The 20,523-nt window shown below is 41.4% G+C and overlaps 2 protein-coding genes across 2 annotated transcripts in view; one reads left to right on the forward strand and one right to left on the reverse strand.

Annotated features, from left to right (window-relative positions):
- The window catches only part of HYI (hydroxypyruvate isomerase (putative)), a 150,363-nt gene extending 133,338 nt beyond the window's left edge, over positions 1-17,025 (reverse strand). The window contains exons 1-2 of the mRNA XM_081195251.1: positions 16,895-17,025; positions 10,504-10,598 (exon numbers count right to left, since the gene is read on the reverse strand). Of these exons, the coding sequence (XP_081051377.1) occupies positions 10,504-10,598; positions 16,895-17,010 (211 nt within the window). The 5' untranslated portion in view covers positions 17,011-17,025. The remainder of the gene's footprint in view (positions 1-10,503; positions 10,599-16,894) is intronic.
- Positions 17,026-19,869: 2,844 nt separating this feature from the next.
- Positions 19,870-20,523, forward strand: part of PTPRF (protein tyrosine phosphatase receptor type F) — a 478,572-nt gene continuing 477,918 nt past the window's right edge. Inside the window, exon 1 of the mRNA XM_081195232.1 lies at positions 19,870-20,452. The gene's annotated coding sequence lies outside the window, so the exon portion shown is untranslated. The remainder of the gene's footprint in view (positions 20,453-20,523) is intronic.

Genomic DNA, 20,523 nt, shown 5'->3' on the forward strand with positions numbered 1-20,523 from the left:
TCTTTGTGACCCCATGGACCAGAGCACGCCAGGCACGCCTGTCTTCCACTGCCTCCCGCAGTTTGGTCAGACTCATGTTTGTAGCTTTGAGAACACTATCCAACCATCTCGTCCTCTGTCGTCCCCTTCTCCTTGTGCCCTCCAAGTTTCCCAGCATCAGGGTCTTTTCAGGGAGTCTTCTCTTCTCATGAGGTGGCCAAAGTATTGGAGCCTCAGCTTCACAATCTGTCCTTCCAGTGAGCACTCAGGGCTGATTTCCTTAAGAATGGAGAGGTTTGATCTTCTTGCAGTCCATGGGACTCTCAAGAGTCTCCTCCAGCACCATAATTCAAAAGCATCAATTCTTCGGCGATCAGCCTTCTTTATGGTCCAGCTCTCACTTCCATACATCACTACTGGGAAAACCATGGCTTTAACTATACGGACCTTTGTTGGTAAGGTGATGTCTCTGCTTTTTAAGATGCTGTCTAGGTTTGCCATTGCCTTTCTCCCAAGGAGCAGGCGTCTTTTAATTTTGTGACTGCTGTCACCAGACTTTTGTGACTGCTGTCACGCAGCAGCGCTACGAAGCCCGGCGGCTGGGGCAGGTGTTCCCGCCCCCCCCCCCGCTTCGGAGCAGCGTTCTGAAGCGGGGCGGTGGGGGAAGGTGTTCCCGCCCCCCCCGCCCCGCTTCGGAGCACCGGGAGAAGCGATCTCCCCGCAGCCGCTTGCTTCAAAAGAGGTCCGGGGGCAGCGGGAAGCGCTTCCGCTGCCCCCGGACCTCTTTTGAAGCAAGGGGCGGTGGGGAGAAGCGATCTCCCCGCCGCCCCTTGCTTCAAAAGAGAAGACCCGCTGTCCCCGGGGCAAGCTTCGTTTTGCGAAGCAAGCCCATAGGGAAATTCGTCTTGCGAGGCAACTCGAAAACAAAAAAACCTTTCGTTTTGCGAGTTTTTCGTCTCGCGAGGCGTTCGTCTTGCGGGGTACCACTGTATTCTCTTTCAGAGAAGGACTATATGCGAAAACACTTTGCTTTGTATTAACAGATAATGTTCCAATGCTGCATTGTTTGATGTACACCACAGATAAAGTTATTTTTATTGGGGAATGGAGGCTTGCGAATCCATTCAGGCAAGTCAAGTCCTATACAGTATGCACTTTTAACAGAAAGGCTGTGTTCGTGCCAGTGCTACTCCACTGCAGTGCCTAATACCTGTATGTAGATTTAAAAATATAGTGTCCCTAGTGGTGCTTCCTGTGCAGCATTGCTTTGTACCTTGTGAAGTGCAATACATATGCAATTCCTTTCATCACATGTCACTGTTCTTATTTAGGGCCAGGCTATGCAAAAGCTGTGTACAGTAGAAGATGTGCCCGTCTAAGGGTTTGTTCAATCATTTCCTTAACTCATTATTTAAGCTTAGTCTCTCTGAAGCTTGGATTACATTTCTAATTAATTTGGGGTGGGGAAAAGGTGATGGATTGACAGTTCTAGGGTTTCTCATTCATTCACTTGCCCATAAATGGAGAGTTCACAGACAGTGAAAGGGGGGTTATTATTCATTTCAGGCCTGCTTCTCTAAAGATAACTGGGATGGAATTTCTACTCTAGTGGCAGGAATGTTTCATACAGTGTGTGCTGATTAATAATTAGAGGTCTCTGACTATGGCTTAACAATTAACTGGCTCTTTATTGAGAACAAGTATTTACGAGCTATTCTGCTTCAGCTTGATCTATCCACACAGTGCACACATTAGATCTCGGCTGGTGTGTCCTCCAAACTTTCCCTCCCTGCAACGTATCATTTTCTTCCCAAGTTCTGTGAGGGTTGCTGTAACTCTCCTTTTAACAGAGTAGCAGTGTGCATATGTGTAGCTCAGTTCTTATATTACCTATGTGCTGGGCAAGACTGGCCCTACAAAGTTAGGGCAGAGTGAGGTGGCCACTTCAAGCAGCTGATTTGGGGTGTCATGAGAAGGCAGCAAATAATGTTTAATTTATTGTTGTTGCATTTGCACAGTCAGAGAAGTTGAGAGATTTTTGTGGGATTTTGTGTCTTAGATGTCAAAATAACTTGGCTGACCTTAGACACTATGACCCTTGACTTGAGGAAGTGCTATTTCCTGCAAAATGTGTTGGGACCATCTTGCTACGGCCAGAAAGTATGTGCAGATAGAACATGGCATCTATTACTAGACCATAATATACAGTTCAGCTGCATAGTGGTTCTGTTGTTGTTGTTGTTATTGTTGTTGTTGTTGTTGTTGTTGTTGTTGTTGTTGTTGTTTTTACCACCCTTCATCCATAGATCTCAGGGCAGTGCACAACATAAAATTACAATATAGAAAACACAAAATACATAATAAAAATAAGGGGGGGACAACAGATAATCCTCTCCCCCCTTCCACTTCTTGTTTGGGTAACCAAAAAACTTGCTTTTGCATTATACATTACTTTTTATGCACTCTCTTCTTCTATATTATATGGATGACCCACTGGAGGTATCTCACAAGAAGAACATTTAGACTACAATTCCCACCTACCCCCACCCCCAGTTTGAATCATCCTCAATAACCCTGCAAAGTAGGCTGGTTCTCCTACACAAAAATTCTACTCTACACTTTTCTGAATATCAGTTTTGTGCTCAGGTGCTGCTTGGCAGCTGGTGGGCAACTGTGAGAATGGTATGCTGAACTAAATGAGCCTTTGATCTGATCCAGCAGGAGTTTTCTTACTTTACTTCTAAAATGAGGATTCAAGTCGTCAACAAAATTATTCCATGTGTCTTGTACTGTATTGCGGAGCTGAGTGTTATGGGAACTATTTAACCGAGAACTATTTACAGATCTGCTGAACTGCAGCCTATTTCTCCAGTACGGCATAGACAGCCTTGTGTGTCCTTCAAATACTGCCTTCTGGCAAGTCATGCTCCACTCTCCAAGTTCCAATGCAGGTTGGTACAAGTCAGACAAGCTCCCCTAACTCTTTTGCTGAAGTCATATTTCAAATCAAATCTAATTCTAGCTGCCATTGCCTCAGGAGGTTCATGGAGACCAAACTCTTGTCAGGAAGTAGTAAACTGCCCTGCTAGTAATTGTAGAATCATACAGTTGGAAGCCACCCCTGGGGTTATTTTCTCCAACTTCTTGTAGGATTCCCTATAGCTGAGCTACCTTCAAAAGATGTTGAGTTAGGGGGGTTGTTGTTGTTTTTAAAGTTTTCCAACAACAAAAGCTCTACAACAGTCTTACTCAGTGCCTGCTAATACCCAACTACTCTCTCTGTGAGGAAGATTTCCAATGTTTAGCTTAAATTTACATTTCTACAAATAAACCCACTGCCTCTTGGTGTATATCATAATTATAGCAGTCATTTCATTATTTAGAGCAGGCACAGGCAAACTCAGCCCTCCAGATGTTTTGGGACTACAACTCCCACCATCCCTAGCTAACAGGACCAGTGGTCAGGGATGATGAGAGTTGTAGTCCCAAAACATTGGGAGGGCCGAGTTTGCCTATGCCTGATTTAAGGGCTAGTGACATATTCCATCTTTAATAATTTCTTTAAATATTCATTCCAGTATGGGAATGCGAAGTAGGCTTAGGTTTTCCAGCTGAGGCATGACTAGCAAATACTACAATTCCCTATATTTTGGGTACAAAGTGTTTGCTACACCACTAGCAGCTACTGCAGCAGAAAGCTATACCTTCTATGCCTGTGGCTATGACATACTGCAACCACATGCTTATTACAACTTGGCCCCAGATCCTTTTCATTTGCTACTGTCTGTATCCCTTCAATTTGCGTTTCAGCATTTGGTTATGTTTAACATTATCATTTTTAACACATTCTTGTGTTTTCAGTTCAAGTTTACAATTTATCGTGATTATTCTCATTGTAATCCTATCCTTCAAACTGTATGCACTTCATCCAGTTTTGTCTTGTCAGCGTTTTTTTTTATAAATATGTACCATAATCCTTTATGCAAATAATTCATCAAAGAGGAATGAAACTCATGCATCAAAGTCCCATTTTACAACCTTAATCATAATCCAGATTGTTCTTCTAGAGACAAGTCTAGGAAGAAATATCCACAGATGAATTATTGCTGCTGGTTAATATAGCCTGGATTCTAATGTTTAGGGTTTATTCTGCAAACCTATCACTTCTCTAGGATCTAATGATCAAACACTAACAACAGAAAGCCTTTTAATGATACCCAGGAGAAGCAAGGAGATTTCCCAAAGTCTCTTCTACAGTAGGAGGTGGGAAAGTTGCAAGAAAACATTGAAAAGGTGCTGAAATGCCAAACACAGCCATATGGTCCTCAAGATGTACTGCAAAGGGAAGCCACAGATGGAAACATTCCCTTGCATCAGCATGAATGAATTCAAACATTGGATCAGAAACTTGTGACACAGTCCAGAAAACTGCATCAACCACCCTAAAAGCTGGTGAAAGACTTTAACTATTACAAAAAACACATTCACTAGAAAAAATGGTTTGAAAGAAGACTAGATACCATTGCACATATAATGTTTGCCTTATGTATAGTATTTAGCATTCAGTCTCATGCCAAGTGCCTAAATACAGTTAATAATAGAATGCTTAGTGATTTAGGCTATAATCCTATTAAAATAAATGGTTAACAATCTATTGATTTCAATGGGTCTACTCAGAGTATGGCTTAGTGGAGGACAACCCATTGTCTTTATGACTTACAACAATGCAGTTACTAAGGGAGGTAATCAGTATTAATATATTGTACATGAGGACGCAGGCTGACAGATACGCGTTTGTCCCAGTTTACAACTTAGGTGAGTTTTGAACTGTGGCTTTATGTAGAAGAAACCATGTACCCGGTAAATAAAATGGGCTTATAATTGCAGCCATAAAAAGTTTTTAAATATATGCATATAAACAACATGTTTTTGTGCAAATAAACTAATATTTGTGAAAACACATTTCACATCTATCCCACTATGCCAAATAGTTAATTGCTATTTAACATTAAGCTGTTAGGAATGGTCATTAATAGATCTGAGGTGAGGTGTTATCAGTACACTGATGGTGCCCAGATGTTTCTCCAAAACATCTGAATCAGGAGAGGCTCAACAAGCCCTGGACTGGAGTATGGACTTGGTGGTAGGCTGAACCAAACAGTCTGAATCCTGGCAAGATACAAGTGTTGTAGGTGAGTGATTTCTGAGTCTGGATAATTGGTCAATTGCATGCATCATACTCACCCTGCAGGAGCAGATTTATAATCTGGAGGTGCTCCTGGATCTGTTTCCACCCCTAGAGGCACAGGTGACCTCACTGGCTAGGAGCACATTTTATTCACTTTGGCTGGTAAGGCAGCTATGGCTGTTTATGGACCAGGATAGCCTGATCGCTGTCATCCAAGCTTGACTCAAAAGCTGCAGCTGGTACAAAATGTGGCAGCTTGACTGCTCACTGGGGCAGAATATCACAATCATATTACACTACTGCTAAAAGAACTGCACTGGCTGCCAAATAGCTAGTGGGCTAAGTTTAAGGTGCTGGTAACTATACAGCTTGGGACCAATATACCTAAAATATCATCTCAATTCCTATATATGCAACTTATCACGCCGCTTCTGCAGACGCTTCCTCATCAGGAGGTCTGTTCCATAGGATGTTGACATTATGCTTTTAGTGTGGCAGTACCTAACCTTTGGAACTGCATCCTGTTACATATCAGACAGGTACTGTCTCTAGTATCTTTTCAGATACCTATTGAAAACCTTAGTTTTCCAACACATATTTTAAGCGGATGTTTTCATCTCAGTCTATTTGCATTGGACTAGAAATTATTTTTAAATTTGATTTTGATTTTATTTTATTTGTAATGTTTTCATTGTTAAATTGATTCAAGATGTTTTATGGGAAGCGATTCACAACTGAAATGAAATAAATAAATAATATGTAGTTTCCTAAGAGATAACCACATCGGCCTGTTGCAGCAAAAACAACAGGGAGTCTAGTGGCGCATTTAAGATGAATAAATTTATTATAGTATAAAGCTTTCCTGGAGTAGAGTCTGCTTTACTGTATGAAACTGAGTCTAGTCCATGAAAGCATATGGCATAATATGTAAGTTCCCCACTCCTGGTCTTGGGGTTTCTGCCCAACTCAGTATTTTTCTGTTTCAGATATATTAAAACAATTGCCATATGTTCAGCTCTATACATCACAGATGGCCCTATAGTTCCCAATATAGAGCAAAGTATTCAGAAAGTCATATTTTGAGAAGCCACAGTTTTATAGGTTAAAAAGAACAAGAGTTTCTGGTGTATGAAAAGCATCTCACTTTCTCATGCGTAAGTATATATATTGATGGGGCTCCAGCTCCACTCTGGAAAAGTTTGCTGGGGGGTGGGGGGTGGGGAGAGGTCTCTTTTACTTTGTAGGCCTTTTTGTAAACTTCTGACTTGTTCATAGTTTGTTTCTTAAGACTGTACAAGTCAAGGGATCGCTGAGGTGGAGGCATCCTTACACAGTGAGAATGCTGAGGGAGCTAATGTATCACAAGGGCGACATCATGAACACACCTTGATTTTTGACAGCCATGACTGAACTGCTCAGAGTGCTGCTGTGGTTACTGTTCTCTCTTGCTAACCTGCCACTCTTGCCCTGCTTCTGTTAATACAGGCTGTTGGAATATTTTCCCCCTCCGTATTCTAGATTATTAGCTGCTAGGTATTTTCTCTTTTTTACACCTTAAAACTACAATTCTCACCTTACTAATCAGGCTTACTCATGTGCACCATGTGTCTTATACACAAACACTGTGAAATCACAGATTTAAATAGCAATGTCACTTCTGCTGTGGTGTCAACCTGCAAGACGAAAAACTCAACCGTGCTTGCTCTCGTTCTCTCTCTCTCGCCTGGTCCGCTGTTAATCACTTCTTCTTCATGAACATTTCTTTTGACAAATGTAGCAAAAGAAGATGGGAAACAAAACCAAGCAATCTCATCTCCATACATAAGAAACATTGCTGAAAACAATAACTTGGATGGGAAACTTGAAATGTAGAGAGAAAGAAGGCACTTTTTCATATGTGGTGGTCTTGTAATAAGGTTAAAACTTACTGGGAAATGATATATATTGAATTGAAAAAGATGTATAAGATAACATTCGTTTAAAAAACCCCATAAACTTTTCTCTTGGGAATTATGGGATTAGAACTATCTGAACAATATAGAAATTTATTTATGTATGTGACTACAGCTGCAAGAATGTTATTTGCCCAAAAGTGGAAGGATGAAAAGATCCCGATGAAAGAAGAATGAAAGCAGAAACTAATGGAGTATGTAGAAATGGCAAAACTTACTGGAAGAATAAGAAATCAAGACAACAAACTTTTTAGAAAGGAATGGAAATGGTTTATTGAGCATTTACAAACAAACTGTAAACAGATCAAGACAGTGGCAGGATTATTGTAAAAACCTGCAGTGTGTGTGTGTGTGTGTGTGTGAAAAGATGAATAAAAGAATAAGTTAAGGCAATTTGGAGTATGCAGGAAAGGACAAAAATAAATGTAAGGAGCTGCAGAAAGAAAGTCGAAGTTGTAAATGTTAAAATTATGGTTAAATAATTGTTGTAATGTATATAAATGAAAACTATTTTTTTTAAAAAAAATAGAATAACTACCTGAAAGGCATAATGACACACAGGGTGCATGAAAATCACCAGCACTTGTGAAGTGGCAAAGAGAATGCTTCATTTGCACAAGTAAAAAGAACACAGGAGAAAGTAAAACTGCAAATGGCATCAATAAGTAAGGGAATGTCTGTAAAATTCTAGGGACAGATAGGAAAGCTATGCACTCTGAAACTGGTACATACATTGACATGATTTCTGTAATACTCAAGCAATGAAGTTCAATCTAATCAAAGAGGAGTTCAGAATATGTGGACATCAGTCTCATTGGACCCTGCTGTCATCTATCTTCCATATGAAATGCCCAGAGTTGTTCCCAGAGTGCAGTATGTGAATATTTCCTCATTAAGAATTTGGATGAACTCACTGCCTCATTTATTATAAATGTGTAACCTACTCATCAGAGAGCAATAGCTTTTGGTTACTGCTGACCTGAGACAGGGCCAAACCAACAGCTCCCACACTATTCCCTCTTCCTCAAAGCCATCTACTTCTATTATTCAATTTTCAAATGGTTAAGCTATTAATATTTAGGAACTAAATGTGCACAAAAACCCTTTTGCTGTTCGTTTATTTGGATTAAAATTGTGGTAGCTCCATGCTATGGATCTATGACAGAGTAAATAGGGTATACATGATAAAGAGTGCTACTTTCCAAAAGCCAAATTAAAGTAGGCACTGGCATTAATTAACATAAAAGCATTTCCTTTTCCCTTCTTATCTCATACAGAGCACCAACAGAATTGCTTTAAAAATCTGACCAGAGTCAGGGAGCTGATATGCTGAGCCAGCCTGCTGTTAGCCCATTAGTATTAAAACATTGTTTTCTTGTGCTCCAATTTGTCTGTCATATCTGCCTGTTGCCTTTTATTTATATGGTAAGATCTTTAGCAGAGACTGATAGTTGTATTCAGAGGACATTGGCCATGACTGCAAACTCAGTTATTACCATTATAAATTTAATTGATTGAGTTTCTTTCCGTGCAGCAAGCACCAGGATTTTCAAGCACTACCTGTCTGTCCACGGGCTTCCACAGAGGATGAGACTTCAGGGAGACGTGAGCTTCCGTTTCTCATCTTATAAATTGATTGAAGGCTCTGAATGGAGGGGTGGGGCTGCTTTCCAGATCAGTTTCCTTATAGGACTCGATCAGGGCAGAAGATGAGCACCTCAGTCCCAGGAAAATATATCCTAATGTGTTGTTGATGCAGATGCATTTGTGGATGTGGATGTCAATGCTCCTCTGAGCTTTACTGAATTCACATGGGTAGGCAAGTTTTGTTGGCCACCAGAAGCAGTCACATCAGGGTAATGGGTGCCAGAGTGTTGGCACAGCTACTTATGGGCCTTCTCACCTACTAAGGATGCTGGGGCTAAATGAAGCACTCCCCATTACATGCAGCTTATTTACTTCTCTGGAGTCACAGGTTCTGTGACTTCTGTGGCTTTGCTCCTTTTTCTCATTGGCCCGATTACATCGCTACCTATCCCAAGTGAAGCTGCTTGTGACATCTTTGTTTTACCTTAGTTCAGCTTCTTTAACGAGTTTCTCATCCTGCTTGTCCCAAACTAAAGAGGGCAATTTCATTAGAATACTTATCTCTTTTAATCTTATTAATTATGTGTGTGACATTAAGATGTAATGCTTCCATCACCATTAAAACACCACATTCTCAGCTTTTCCCCCTCTACACTTCTAACGAGTAGACAGTACCCAGATGGCACAATCTCATTTTCCATTTGCTGCTGTGACCAACTACCTTTGCAAATGTAGGGACTATGCTCATTAATGGAGAATAGGAATACCAACAGCTGTTAGCTAAGGGCCACTTCACAGACTATTATTTTTCTACATGAAGATACCGGTAATCTCTGCATAGGAAAATATATATTTTACAAGGCAGGATCACTGTATGGTCCTGCTACTCTTGTGGCTACTACTTCAGGGCTACTGCCAATGTAACCTAGTAACCATCCTGTGCATACCTAGCAACGATGTCAGAGGCACAATAGCAGCAGAAATATGTGCCAATATAAAAACACCAAAAGACATTCACACAGCACTCTTGGTAGCTTGCTGCATCTCGTGAATCACGAGGTTGCTTGCTGCCACTGGCCCATATTGGCAATGTAGGGAAGGCACCAATCAGTGGAGAGCGACAGGCAAGGATACCATCCAACCTGGCATTCACACACCCCACACACAATTCACAACAGGGCAGACATACACCACAGTGCCTTTTCCAGCAGAGGCCACCATGGTGCAACGAGCTGGCAAATATGACACTTATCGTCCAAAACACCAGAGCTGTGGAAAGGGGTTTGAAACTCCTGGCAGCACAAACACACACAGACTGCAAACAGGCCAGACAGGATTGCCATTCTAATCACAACTGTATAGCCCAGTGGGTAAGAATCTTGCATGTAGAAAGCACTGGTTTTCTAGGATAATGATTTGATTGTCACTGTGGATATAATGCTCCATGACAGTTTAAATTCTCTTGAAACACTCTACACAATACAGATCTATTGGTGTCCCTGTATGGGGGTGGGGACAAGCTTTTTGCAAGGAAGAGACAAGAAAGAACAGAAACAATAGGAAGCTCAGAGGAATAAAATAAACACTAGGATCTACATAGGAGCCAAGTGGTAAATAGTACTGCAGAAGGAATAGGATATATAGATTAACATCCTGCAACAGCAGTGGTGAGGAACCTGTGGCTCTCCAGATGTTGCTGGAATCCAAGTCCTATCTGCCCTAGCCAATGTGCAATGGATTATGGGTAGAGTTCTCTCGCATTTTCTGGAGTGTCACACATTCTCAACCCTGGTTTACCTGCATGGGGTGCCTTGTTCTTGCTGTCCCAGTTGCAGCTGTGCACTAGGGTTCCTGGCTGGTTTTTGCATTTGGATTCCAGAGATGTACAGGTTCTGAAAAGGAGAAGACAGAGGTTAGTACAGTGGTACCTCGAGTTCCAAACGCCTCAGGTTACAAACTCCACTAACCTGGAAGAGTTACCTCGAGTTGAGAACTTTGCCCCTGGATGAGAACGGAAATCGTGTGCCAGCGGCCCAACAGCAGCAAGAGGCCCCATTAGCGAAAGCATGCCTCTAGTTAAGAACAGTTTCAGGTTAAGAATGGACCTCTGGAACGAAATAAGTTCGTAACTAGAGGTACCACTGTAATATGTTCTTTTCACTTTGCTGTAAATCTTGACTCACTGTTGTTAGTGCAAGTGCCCTTTCACCAGAGTACCTGTCACCTCTTTTTAAGGCATAGCATTATGCCATCACATAAAGGTGCATCAGGTAGCCTGAGGGCAGGAACACACCCTTGGTGAGCATAGGATTCCACTCTTTTGCTTCATCCACTTTTCCTCCTTTCGTAAGCATTGCTCTGTGGGCATAAGGCTGCACTAGTCTCTTGTCAGTACAAGAGTATTGCTACACTAGTGTTGTCCCCCCCCCCCCGGTCCCATGAGCAAGTCATTGTCCTCTGCTGGTATAAAGTGCTGCAAAGGCTGTTGCTGAGTGTTGTGTTTGTGTGCACCACAAATACATTGATCATGCTGTTGCATGCAACAGTATTCCCACTACTGCACTCCTGGCCTGAAAAACAGTTAAATAGTACTTCAATGCATTCCAATAAACTTCTGTGTTTAGTGAGAGGGAGGGAGGGATTATTTCCATATGGGAACACAGGGACCTGACTTCTAATGCTCAGTACCATCTATGCTACAGTACTATCTCCATCTAGCTCAGTATTGTCTACATTGACTGGCAGCAGCTCTCCAGCATTTCAGACAGGGAATCCTTCCCAGCCCTTCCTCACAGGAAAGTAACAATATGAGAAGCTGCTTCTAGATGACAAGGCCTTGTGCCCTGATGCTCATGTTGTAGCTAAAACAAAGATTTCTGAAAGTGTTGTCCAAACAAAGGGTAAGGGAAATCTCACTTCACAAATAGTGTTGGGATATTTCGGTTGTGATGGCTAAAGTATCACAACTTTCAATTTGTAAGGAATGAACTCTAGCGGCCAGAATTCTTGAAGGGGGGAGGTGTGCTTTAAAGATGGACTTTAAAGGTATAGTGTGTATGCAGTCTATATGTCAACCATGGCAGACACTGGTGGAACAGGAGCCTACATGCTGTGAAAAGTGGCTTTAAGGAACATATGCTTATTTTTTATATCAATTATACCTACTCTGTGTTTTATAGTTTTTAACCAACTGCTGGTCCTTCTCTGTCACATTTTATCTTTTTGAAGTCTTCAGTAAGAGATCTTGCAAAAGTACTTTGAAAACCCAAGTATACTGTGTCAACTGGATCACCTTTATCCACAAATAAACTAATTTAATTCGTTCACACGCAATGGTTATTCGCAGCAACCCAGTACCTAGAATTCTCTGCAGGAAAAACATGCTTTGAATGTGTTTTAAAGCCACATTTTTCTAGCATGCCCAACTTGTCAGTGGCTAGAATACAGGCATTATATGCAGAAGGTTCTAGGTTTAATTCCTGGCATTCCCAGATAGGGCTGGGAAAGACCCCTGCCTGAAATCCCGAACAGTTTCTGCTAGTTTGTGTAGACAAACCTTCCCCAACCTGGTGCCTTCCAAATGTTTTGGACTACAATTTATATCAGACCCAGCCAAGACAGGCTTGGGCTGATTTGAGTTACAATCCAAAACATCTGGAGGGTACCAGGTTAGGAAAGGCTGGTTTGGACAACAGGGAACTAGATGGACCAGTTTGATATAAAGTATTTTACTACTTTCCTATATCTGTTTACACACCCCCCTTCACACTTTACATGCTTACCACTGGCAAACATTGGTGGATCATCAGTGTAACCTAGCTGCCCTGTAAATGCTTTAAGTTATAGTGAAAATTAGGATGATATACCAATAAGTGGTAAAGCTGGAAGACCCTGGATGAAGCAACAGCTCATACAGGCAGTAATTAGACATTTTTGAAATTCAAGATTTAGAAATATGAGATTGGATTAATACTTGGTTGTGTGGCCAGGCTGATTGTCTATACTGTACTTGATATTGTGCAGTATATATTTGTACAGTATATGTTTCATGTTAAGATGGTTATTCAGTGACTAGTGCATCCAACATTCTTTTCTCCTTGTTCCCCACTATTCACTTCACCATAGAACACACAGTCCTTGACATCCAGACACAGCCAATTCCCTTCCAAGGCACCTAAGTCTTGTTATCTGGAGTCTTTGGTTTCTGGGAGGGGGCTAGAAAACATTGATAAGGACCTGGTTCTTTGCTGCCACTGATACTGGAAGATGAGTTACTCATTTTGTGTATCTAGGGCTTCAAAGGGCTAGCTCCCACCCTACTTGCAACTATCTGCAGACTATGCTAATAAAAAGAAAATCACAATTACATTGCGGAAATTGATGGTGCATGCAAAACATTGAATACTTGGTGCTGTTCAGATCATCCCTTAGAAGAACAGGAAAAAACATGTCACAAAGGCATTATTTAAATGTTGGGTATGGAACAAATTCTACGGAAGGGGAGTCAAGAAGGATTGGGGAAATGGCTGTAAAATTAGTGTAGGAGCATGTGCTTCGCATGCAAATGGTCTAAAGTTCAATCCCCAGTAGGGCTGGGAAAGTCCCCTGCCCTTAACCATGGAGAGCCACTGTCAGTCAGTGAGCTAGATTGATCAACAGTCTGACTTGGTACAATGCAGCTTCCTGTGTTCCTATGTGAGAAACAGAGGTCTCCAGTCTTTAATAAAAGACTGCTGAGGAAAGACAAATATAATTAATATGTAAAGAGAATGCAAAGAAAAACAGTAATTTACTTCCCTCCCCCAACATGTAAATCAAACCCGACAAACAATAAAATGTTTAGAAATAAACAGATGTTTAAAAATAGCCATTAAAATCAACAGACACATAACCAAACATTTCTGAACAACACAAACATCCCAGATGTAATTTATGATTAAAGGGTTGAGTTTTGCAGTGGGGCTGATATAAGACCATTTGTTTTATTCATATACCACTTCTCTACCATCACGGAACTCAAGGTAGTGTAAATATGATTCCTATTTACCACTATATAGAAGGATCTGGCAACTTCTGTTTCAGTGTATCTGAAGAAGTGTGCATGCACACGAAAGCTCATACCAAGAACTAACTTAGTTGGTCTTTAAGGTGCTACTGGAAGGGATTTTTTTATTTTGACTATGGCAGACCAACACGGCTACCTATCTGTAACTATGATTCCTATGGTGTACCACAAATGCACTGGTCAGATTCCGACCTACTTAGCAAGGTTGCCCCATGATGACCCTCAGGGCTTGATTTAGGTAAACTAGGAAAGAGATAAATTAAGGTTCCTAAAATGCTAGCATATTGCAAAGCTAAGCAGGGTGATGTATAGTTTCAAATTGAATTGGGGGGGGGGCTGTGTGTTGCGATTCCTGCATTCCAGAGGGTTGAACTAGATGACCTGTGGATTCCCTTCCAACACAATGATTGTATGATTGTATGAAATAATCATGGTAGAGATCATAGAGGTTTAGCGGGTGAATGGAACATTAGCACACAATCCAATACACATCTACCCGTAATTTGAGGAAAGTTCTGCTGAGTTAAGTGATACTTATTCCCAACATGTTTAGGGCTGTAGCCTCAGAGTACAATACTATGCTGCAGATCCAGTGGCTAGGGGAGCTTTAGGATATGGCAGAAACTGCACTAACTAGGGTTGCCATACTTCAGAAAGTAAAAACCAGGACACCCCAAAGTTGCTGACCTTTTGTTTTTTTTACACCACCTTTCAGAAATCCCCCCTGGATGTCAATTCCACCTTTGAAATCACGGTAATGTCCAGGATGTATGGAAACCCTAACTAAAATGGCATATCTCTGGATATACCGTACCTCTGCCGCAGGAGATATGCCCATTTAATGTTGTGGAAATACTAGCACTTCACCAGTGGAGGGACAAAATGGACATAGGAACATGAATGGATCATGAAAGGGAGAAGCATTTTGGATCTGGAGGGATGGAACAACAGATATGGTTGGCATGCCTATCTAATTTATAACAAAGTGGCAGTACATAAAGAATTTCTAAGCCATGTAATTAGAAATGCATTATACAAGGTCTGGGTGAGACATAGAAGGTTGTTAGAACCGAAAACCCCATGGTGGGTCTCACCGCTAGAAGTAGTTTCGGTTAAAAAGAAAAATACTATAGGAAGAATGGCAACATACCAGCAGCTCCTAAAGGAAGAACAGGGCCAATTAAAACTAAGACCATACGAAGAGGTGACCCAATACTGTACCACATGGCTACAATATCACCAAATTGCACAAATATTCAACCAGGATAAAGTAATTGGATTTGAAAAAGAAGAATCAAAACTACAAAAAGTATTATTACAAAACTCAAAAAAGAATATATCTAAAATGTATAATTTATTATTAGAATGGGAATTAAAGGATGAAGAAGTAAAAGAAGTTATGATTAAATGGGCATGTGATATAGGATATGTAATTCGGCTGGAACAATGGGAGAAATTATGGAAAGATATTAAATTCACGGCATGTTTTACAATAAGAGAAAATTTTATGAAAATGGTGCACCGATGGTACTTAACTCCGGTAAAATTGGCTAAAATTTATAAATTAAAATCGAATACCTGTTGGAGATGTAAAAAAGAAATAGGAACAATGTTTCACATGTGGTGGGAATGCCGACCTATTAAACAATTATGGAATGAAATCTATGAAGAACTCAAAAAGATGTTTAAAATATCTTTCAGTAAAAAACCGGAGGCATTCCTTTTAGGTTTAATTACAAATGATATTCCCGAAAATCAAAGGAAAGTATTCCTTTATGCAACAACAGCTGCCAGGATGCTTATAGCAAAAAACTGGAAAGGGAGAAAAATTCCATCAGTGAAAGATTGGCAAATTAAATTTTGTGAATACATAAATCTGGCAAGACTCACAGCATACATAAGGGGACAATCGGACCAGAAATTATTAAAAAAATGGGGTTGTGCTAAAGAGTATATGAAAAAACATTGTTCTCGAGTAAGTATATTGGTATGTAATGAATGATGCTTTACAGGGTTAAAGAAAAAGAAAAATGGTGTTTTTTTTAAAAAGTACAAAGGTGGAAGTAATCTAATTAGACACAACAATATAGTAAGAGTAAATTTTTTGAGGTCTTAGAACAAAGGAAGGAAGTCAATACGTTTTTATGTACGTAATGATATGGTTTTTTTCTGTAGATGTGTGCATTTTCGTTTATGTTTAGTTTAGTTCTGTTTCCTTTGTTTTGTCTTGTTTTCCTTTTTCTTTTCCGTTTTTTTTGTATGTTCCTTTTTTTGTATAGTATTATTTTGGATTCAATGGTTGTAATTTTTGTTATGATTCTGCATTGAAAATAAAAAAAATTAAAAAAAAAGAAAGAAAGGGGAAGCAGACATATGCTGAATCCTTTGCATCCCACAATTCCTGATTCCACTCTCACCCCAGCCCTCTGATAACTCCAGAGGAGGTATTGTAATAAAACAGAACCTCAAAAGAGAGCACAACCCGCCATGCTGCCAACCTGGGAAATAAACCTAAGAACAAAGCATCTCACACAGGTATGGGGGAAATCCAAAGCAGAAATGCTGCAGGTGTCTGTCCCGCTTCCCTTGCCATATGTGTCAACAATGTCTTGGCCAAACTCCATTGCTGAAGCAATACTTCCTCCCCTCAGCATCAATGTATCCCATAGAACAGGGATTCCCAAACTGACCATCAGTGGTTCACAAGCTCAGTTCAGGTGATCCACAGTATGCACATGCATTGCATTAAGTATTCATATTGATTTTAAATTGTATTTTAATTGCCTCTCTTGTTACTTATATTGTATTTTATTGTATTACAGTATGTAACGTAATAAAATATGATATGTAAGAAATAAAAGATGCGATAAAATACAATTAAAAATCATACAGCATCTAGCACAGCACATTACAATTGCTACAGCAGGCAGAAAAAACAATTCAGTGGTCTGCTGAGACATTCAGCAATGTTCCAAGTGGTCCATGGGGGAAAACATTTGGCAAGCACTATTACAGAGGGGGACACAAGCACTGATGCTGTGCTGAGATGAAACTCCCTGCTGGCCCTAAAGCTCCACAGGCAGGATGACAGAGTTCACACCACAAGCTTCATTAACTACAAACCTGCTGAAGCAGTGCTCAGTATAGTTCAGGCTGGCCTCCATCTTTTCTCTGTCCTCACTGCCAATGAGAGGATCGAGGGGAGAGGGTATGGTGGAGAGAACATAGTACAGGGTCATGTTGATGGTGTTGCTTGAGAGAGTGTGAGCTTCATTAACTACAAACCCTGGTTTGACGTATCAATTGCTCAGTTTGAGGGGCCCTACATAACATGGAGTTTGCCTACAAAACTCTACAAAATGACTACAAAACCCTACAGAAGGTTTTGTGGGAATCCTATATTTTGGTGTTTGTAGTTAATGAAGCTCACACCATAAATGTAGTAGGCATGGAGGGCTGGTCACCACCCATCCCAGGCACCCCATTCCCATTGAAGCCAAGGCTGGCCAAACACTCTACAGTATTTGCTTTTCCTGGGGCTTGTCCCTTTGGCTTCACTTCTGTTATCTTTCTTGCTCTCTCATCTGCACTTGCAAAAGGATCCATTCATTGATAAGTGTGCAATTTCCCAGTTGGGACTCTGATTGGTGCATTGGGTATGTGTGTGTGTGTGTGTTGTCTGGGTTGCTTCCTACAGCTTTCCCATTGCTTGTTTGTGTTCCCTGCATGTAATCTAAGCACATGCCTTTACCCGTTGGGACTTGAATTGATGAACAGCCTAGGACCTGGGTATTTGTGCCTTTACTGGGTGTGCCACATTTGAAAGTAATGTTTATGGTGCTTATGGTAGTACACTGTGACAAGATGTACCCTGTTGCATGTATTGGCCCCCTCTCTGCTGTCCTGCTGGGCAGGAGCATTTTGCTGTGTTCACCCAGCAATTAGTGGGAATTAGTAATGACGCTGCTATTGATGTTTGGGGGCGTAGCTGGCATAGTTGCACTGTTGAAGGGAAATTCCCCACTAGGGTAGAAATCATATATCAAACAGATGGAAAGCTCTTTAACTTGAGTAGACTGAAAGCAAAGAGTAAGGTTACCATAACTTCTGTCATAGAGCTTCAGCATGCTGATGACAACATAGTGTGTGCACACTCAAGAGGATGACCTCCAAACCATCCTAAATAGCTTCACAGAAGCTTACCAAAAGCTTGGCCTATTGCTCAACATCCAAAAAACCAAAGTGTTGCACCAACAAGCACAAAACAACCCCTCTGCAGTGTCACAAATCCAATTTAATGGTGTAACATTGGAAAATGTTGATCACTTCTCCTACCTGGGCAGCTATCTTTCCACAATGGCCAACATTGATGCTGAAATTCAGCACTGCCTGAGCTCTGCGAATGCAGCCAAGACAATGGCAGGGAAACTAAATTGCTTGTTTAATACCAAAATGCTATTGTACTACCAACCATATTGTATGCTTGTGAAACAAGGGCCACTTATAAACGCCATCTCCAACTCCTTGAAAGATTCCATCAACAGTGTCTCTGAAAATTTTTACATATCACTTGGGAAGACAAGTGATATATAATGCCAGTGTACTGAAAGAAGCAAAGATCACCAGTGTCTTTTTACATATCACTTGGGAAGACAAGTGATATATAATGCCAGTGTACTGAAAGAAGCAAAGATCACCAGTGTCAAATCAATGATTCTTCAACATCAACTTTGTTGGACTGGTCACGTTACGCAGATGCCTGATTATCGTCTTTGAAAGCAACTACTCTATTCCGAACTTTAAAATGGAAAGTGTAATGCTGGTGGGTCAACAAAAGAGGTTTAAAGACTCTCTCAAGGCAAATCTATAAAAATGTAGTATAAACACTGACAATTGGGAAACACTGGCCTGCGAGCACTTCAATTGGAGAACAGCCTTTACCAAAGGTGTCATGGGCTTTGAAGACGCTCAAACTCATGACGAAAGGGAGAAACGTATTAAGAGGAAGGCACGTTTGGCAAACCCTCACCTTGATCAACTCCTGTCCGGAAACCTATGTCCCCACTGTGGAATCCAGAATTGGCCTCTACAGTCCCTTACAGACTCACTGTTAAGAGACTCACTTCTATGTTCATGGAAGACTCACTTACAGACTCACTTCTATGTTCATGGAAAAGACAATCTTACTCAGCTCCGAGTGATCGCCAAAGAAGAACTGTTTGATGATATTTTACTGGGTGTATATAGGATATCAGCTAAATCACACTGAGATTGTGGCAGCATAAGTGGACCCATAGGATTGGTTGGTCCATATTTTATTTTGCTTTCAAGCTGGGGAAACTCAGCCAGACGGGCGGGATATAAATAATAAATTATTATAATTATAATTATAATTATAATATTATTATAAGCTGCTGCTGCTCAAATTCTGCTTCTTCTTACTTGTCTCCATCCCTCTCTTTTTTCTTGTCGTCTCCAGCTCTTTCATTTCAAAGGCAGTTTAAGATGTGGCTCTCCAAGTGTATGCCTGCCAAGATCTTTTGGCCTCAAGGCTAGACATGCCCCAACAAGAATGGAAGTGTATAACACAAGTTGAGAGGCTTAGATATTTTTTTTTAAAAAAAAGACTGGTTAAAAATGCACAACAGTGCAATTTTCATTAATGATGGATGTTTTAATTATTTATTTGCACATCCCAATATGGTGGCAGTGGGAAGGGGGGCGGAGAAGAGAATAGACAGTACACTGAGAAGCTTGTACGATATGGTAAAGAACATTTTCAGGGAAACTTTCCCCTTCCCCAGGAACCTTGACGAAGAGGGTTGCCGACTTACCTACCGTACTTCCTTACCTGGCTCTGCTGGAGAGGGTTGTGCAGGCGGGGCTGGAGAGTTCAGGCAAAGACCAGTGGGGAAGCAGCTCCGCCTCCAGCCGGTCTCGCGAATAAGGAGGTGGAGTTGCTGAGTCCAAGCTCAAGAAAAAGGTGGTGTCGGGTGTGTCTGAGTCCGGCCTCTTTCAGATTTGCTAACCTTTAGCCCTGGGGCCCCAGAGCAGTTCACACCTATTCTGACTAAGATGACATGACTCAATATAGGAGGCGGGTGGGGAGAGGGAGGCGGAGATCATTTGACTACGACAGCACTTTTGCAAATGTACAGGAGAGTTTGCCTCGCTCAACAATCCCGGGGCAGTTGTGCGCGATACCTGACCCTCACGGTGTAAACAACCCCCTCCCAATCTCTTCCGTACGGGTGAGGGGCGGGAGGACATCAGGGTCCGCACGAAATAAAATAGGCGGAAAGCGCGGGAGCTGAGCAGAGGGTTGCAACAGGAAGAATTATCTGAAAGACGGGTGAGGTGGTGGTGGGGGATACACAGCTGAAACCGGGATCTTCTGGAGGCGGGAAGTAGCTGCTGCGGAGCTTTAATGGTGTCGATTCTGTGGAAGATTCTGTGGCAGAGGGTGAAGCGGCTTTCGAGAGAGGAAGCCGACAAATGGTGAAGGAGAGCGAGACGGCGCGAAGTGTCTCCTGGAGTGTGCGTGCATAATCTCTACACTGGGGGAGCCGGATTCTATTCCAAGAAGGTTTACTCGGAAGTCAACCCCGCGGGTCTTCCTCGCAAGAAAAGCACAGGATAGTCGGGCGAGCGAGGAATTCTAGGGGCACGACCCCATGAGTGGTGAGTTTCTGTGAGGAACCTGGAGAATTTTGACGCGGGTGGGAGGGGGGCGCATAGTGAAGAAGAGTGTC

The sequence above is a fragment of the Podarcis bocagei genome, assembly GCF_964188305.1.
Source record: "Podarcis bocagei genome assembly, chromosome: 5".
NCBI lineage: Eukaryota > Metazoa > Chordata > Lepidosauria > Squamata > Lacertidae > Podarcis > Podarcis bocagei.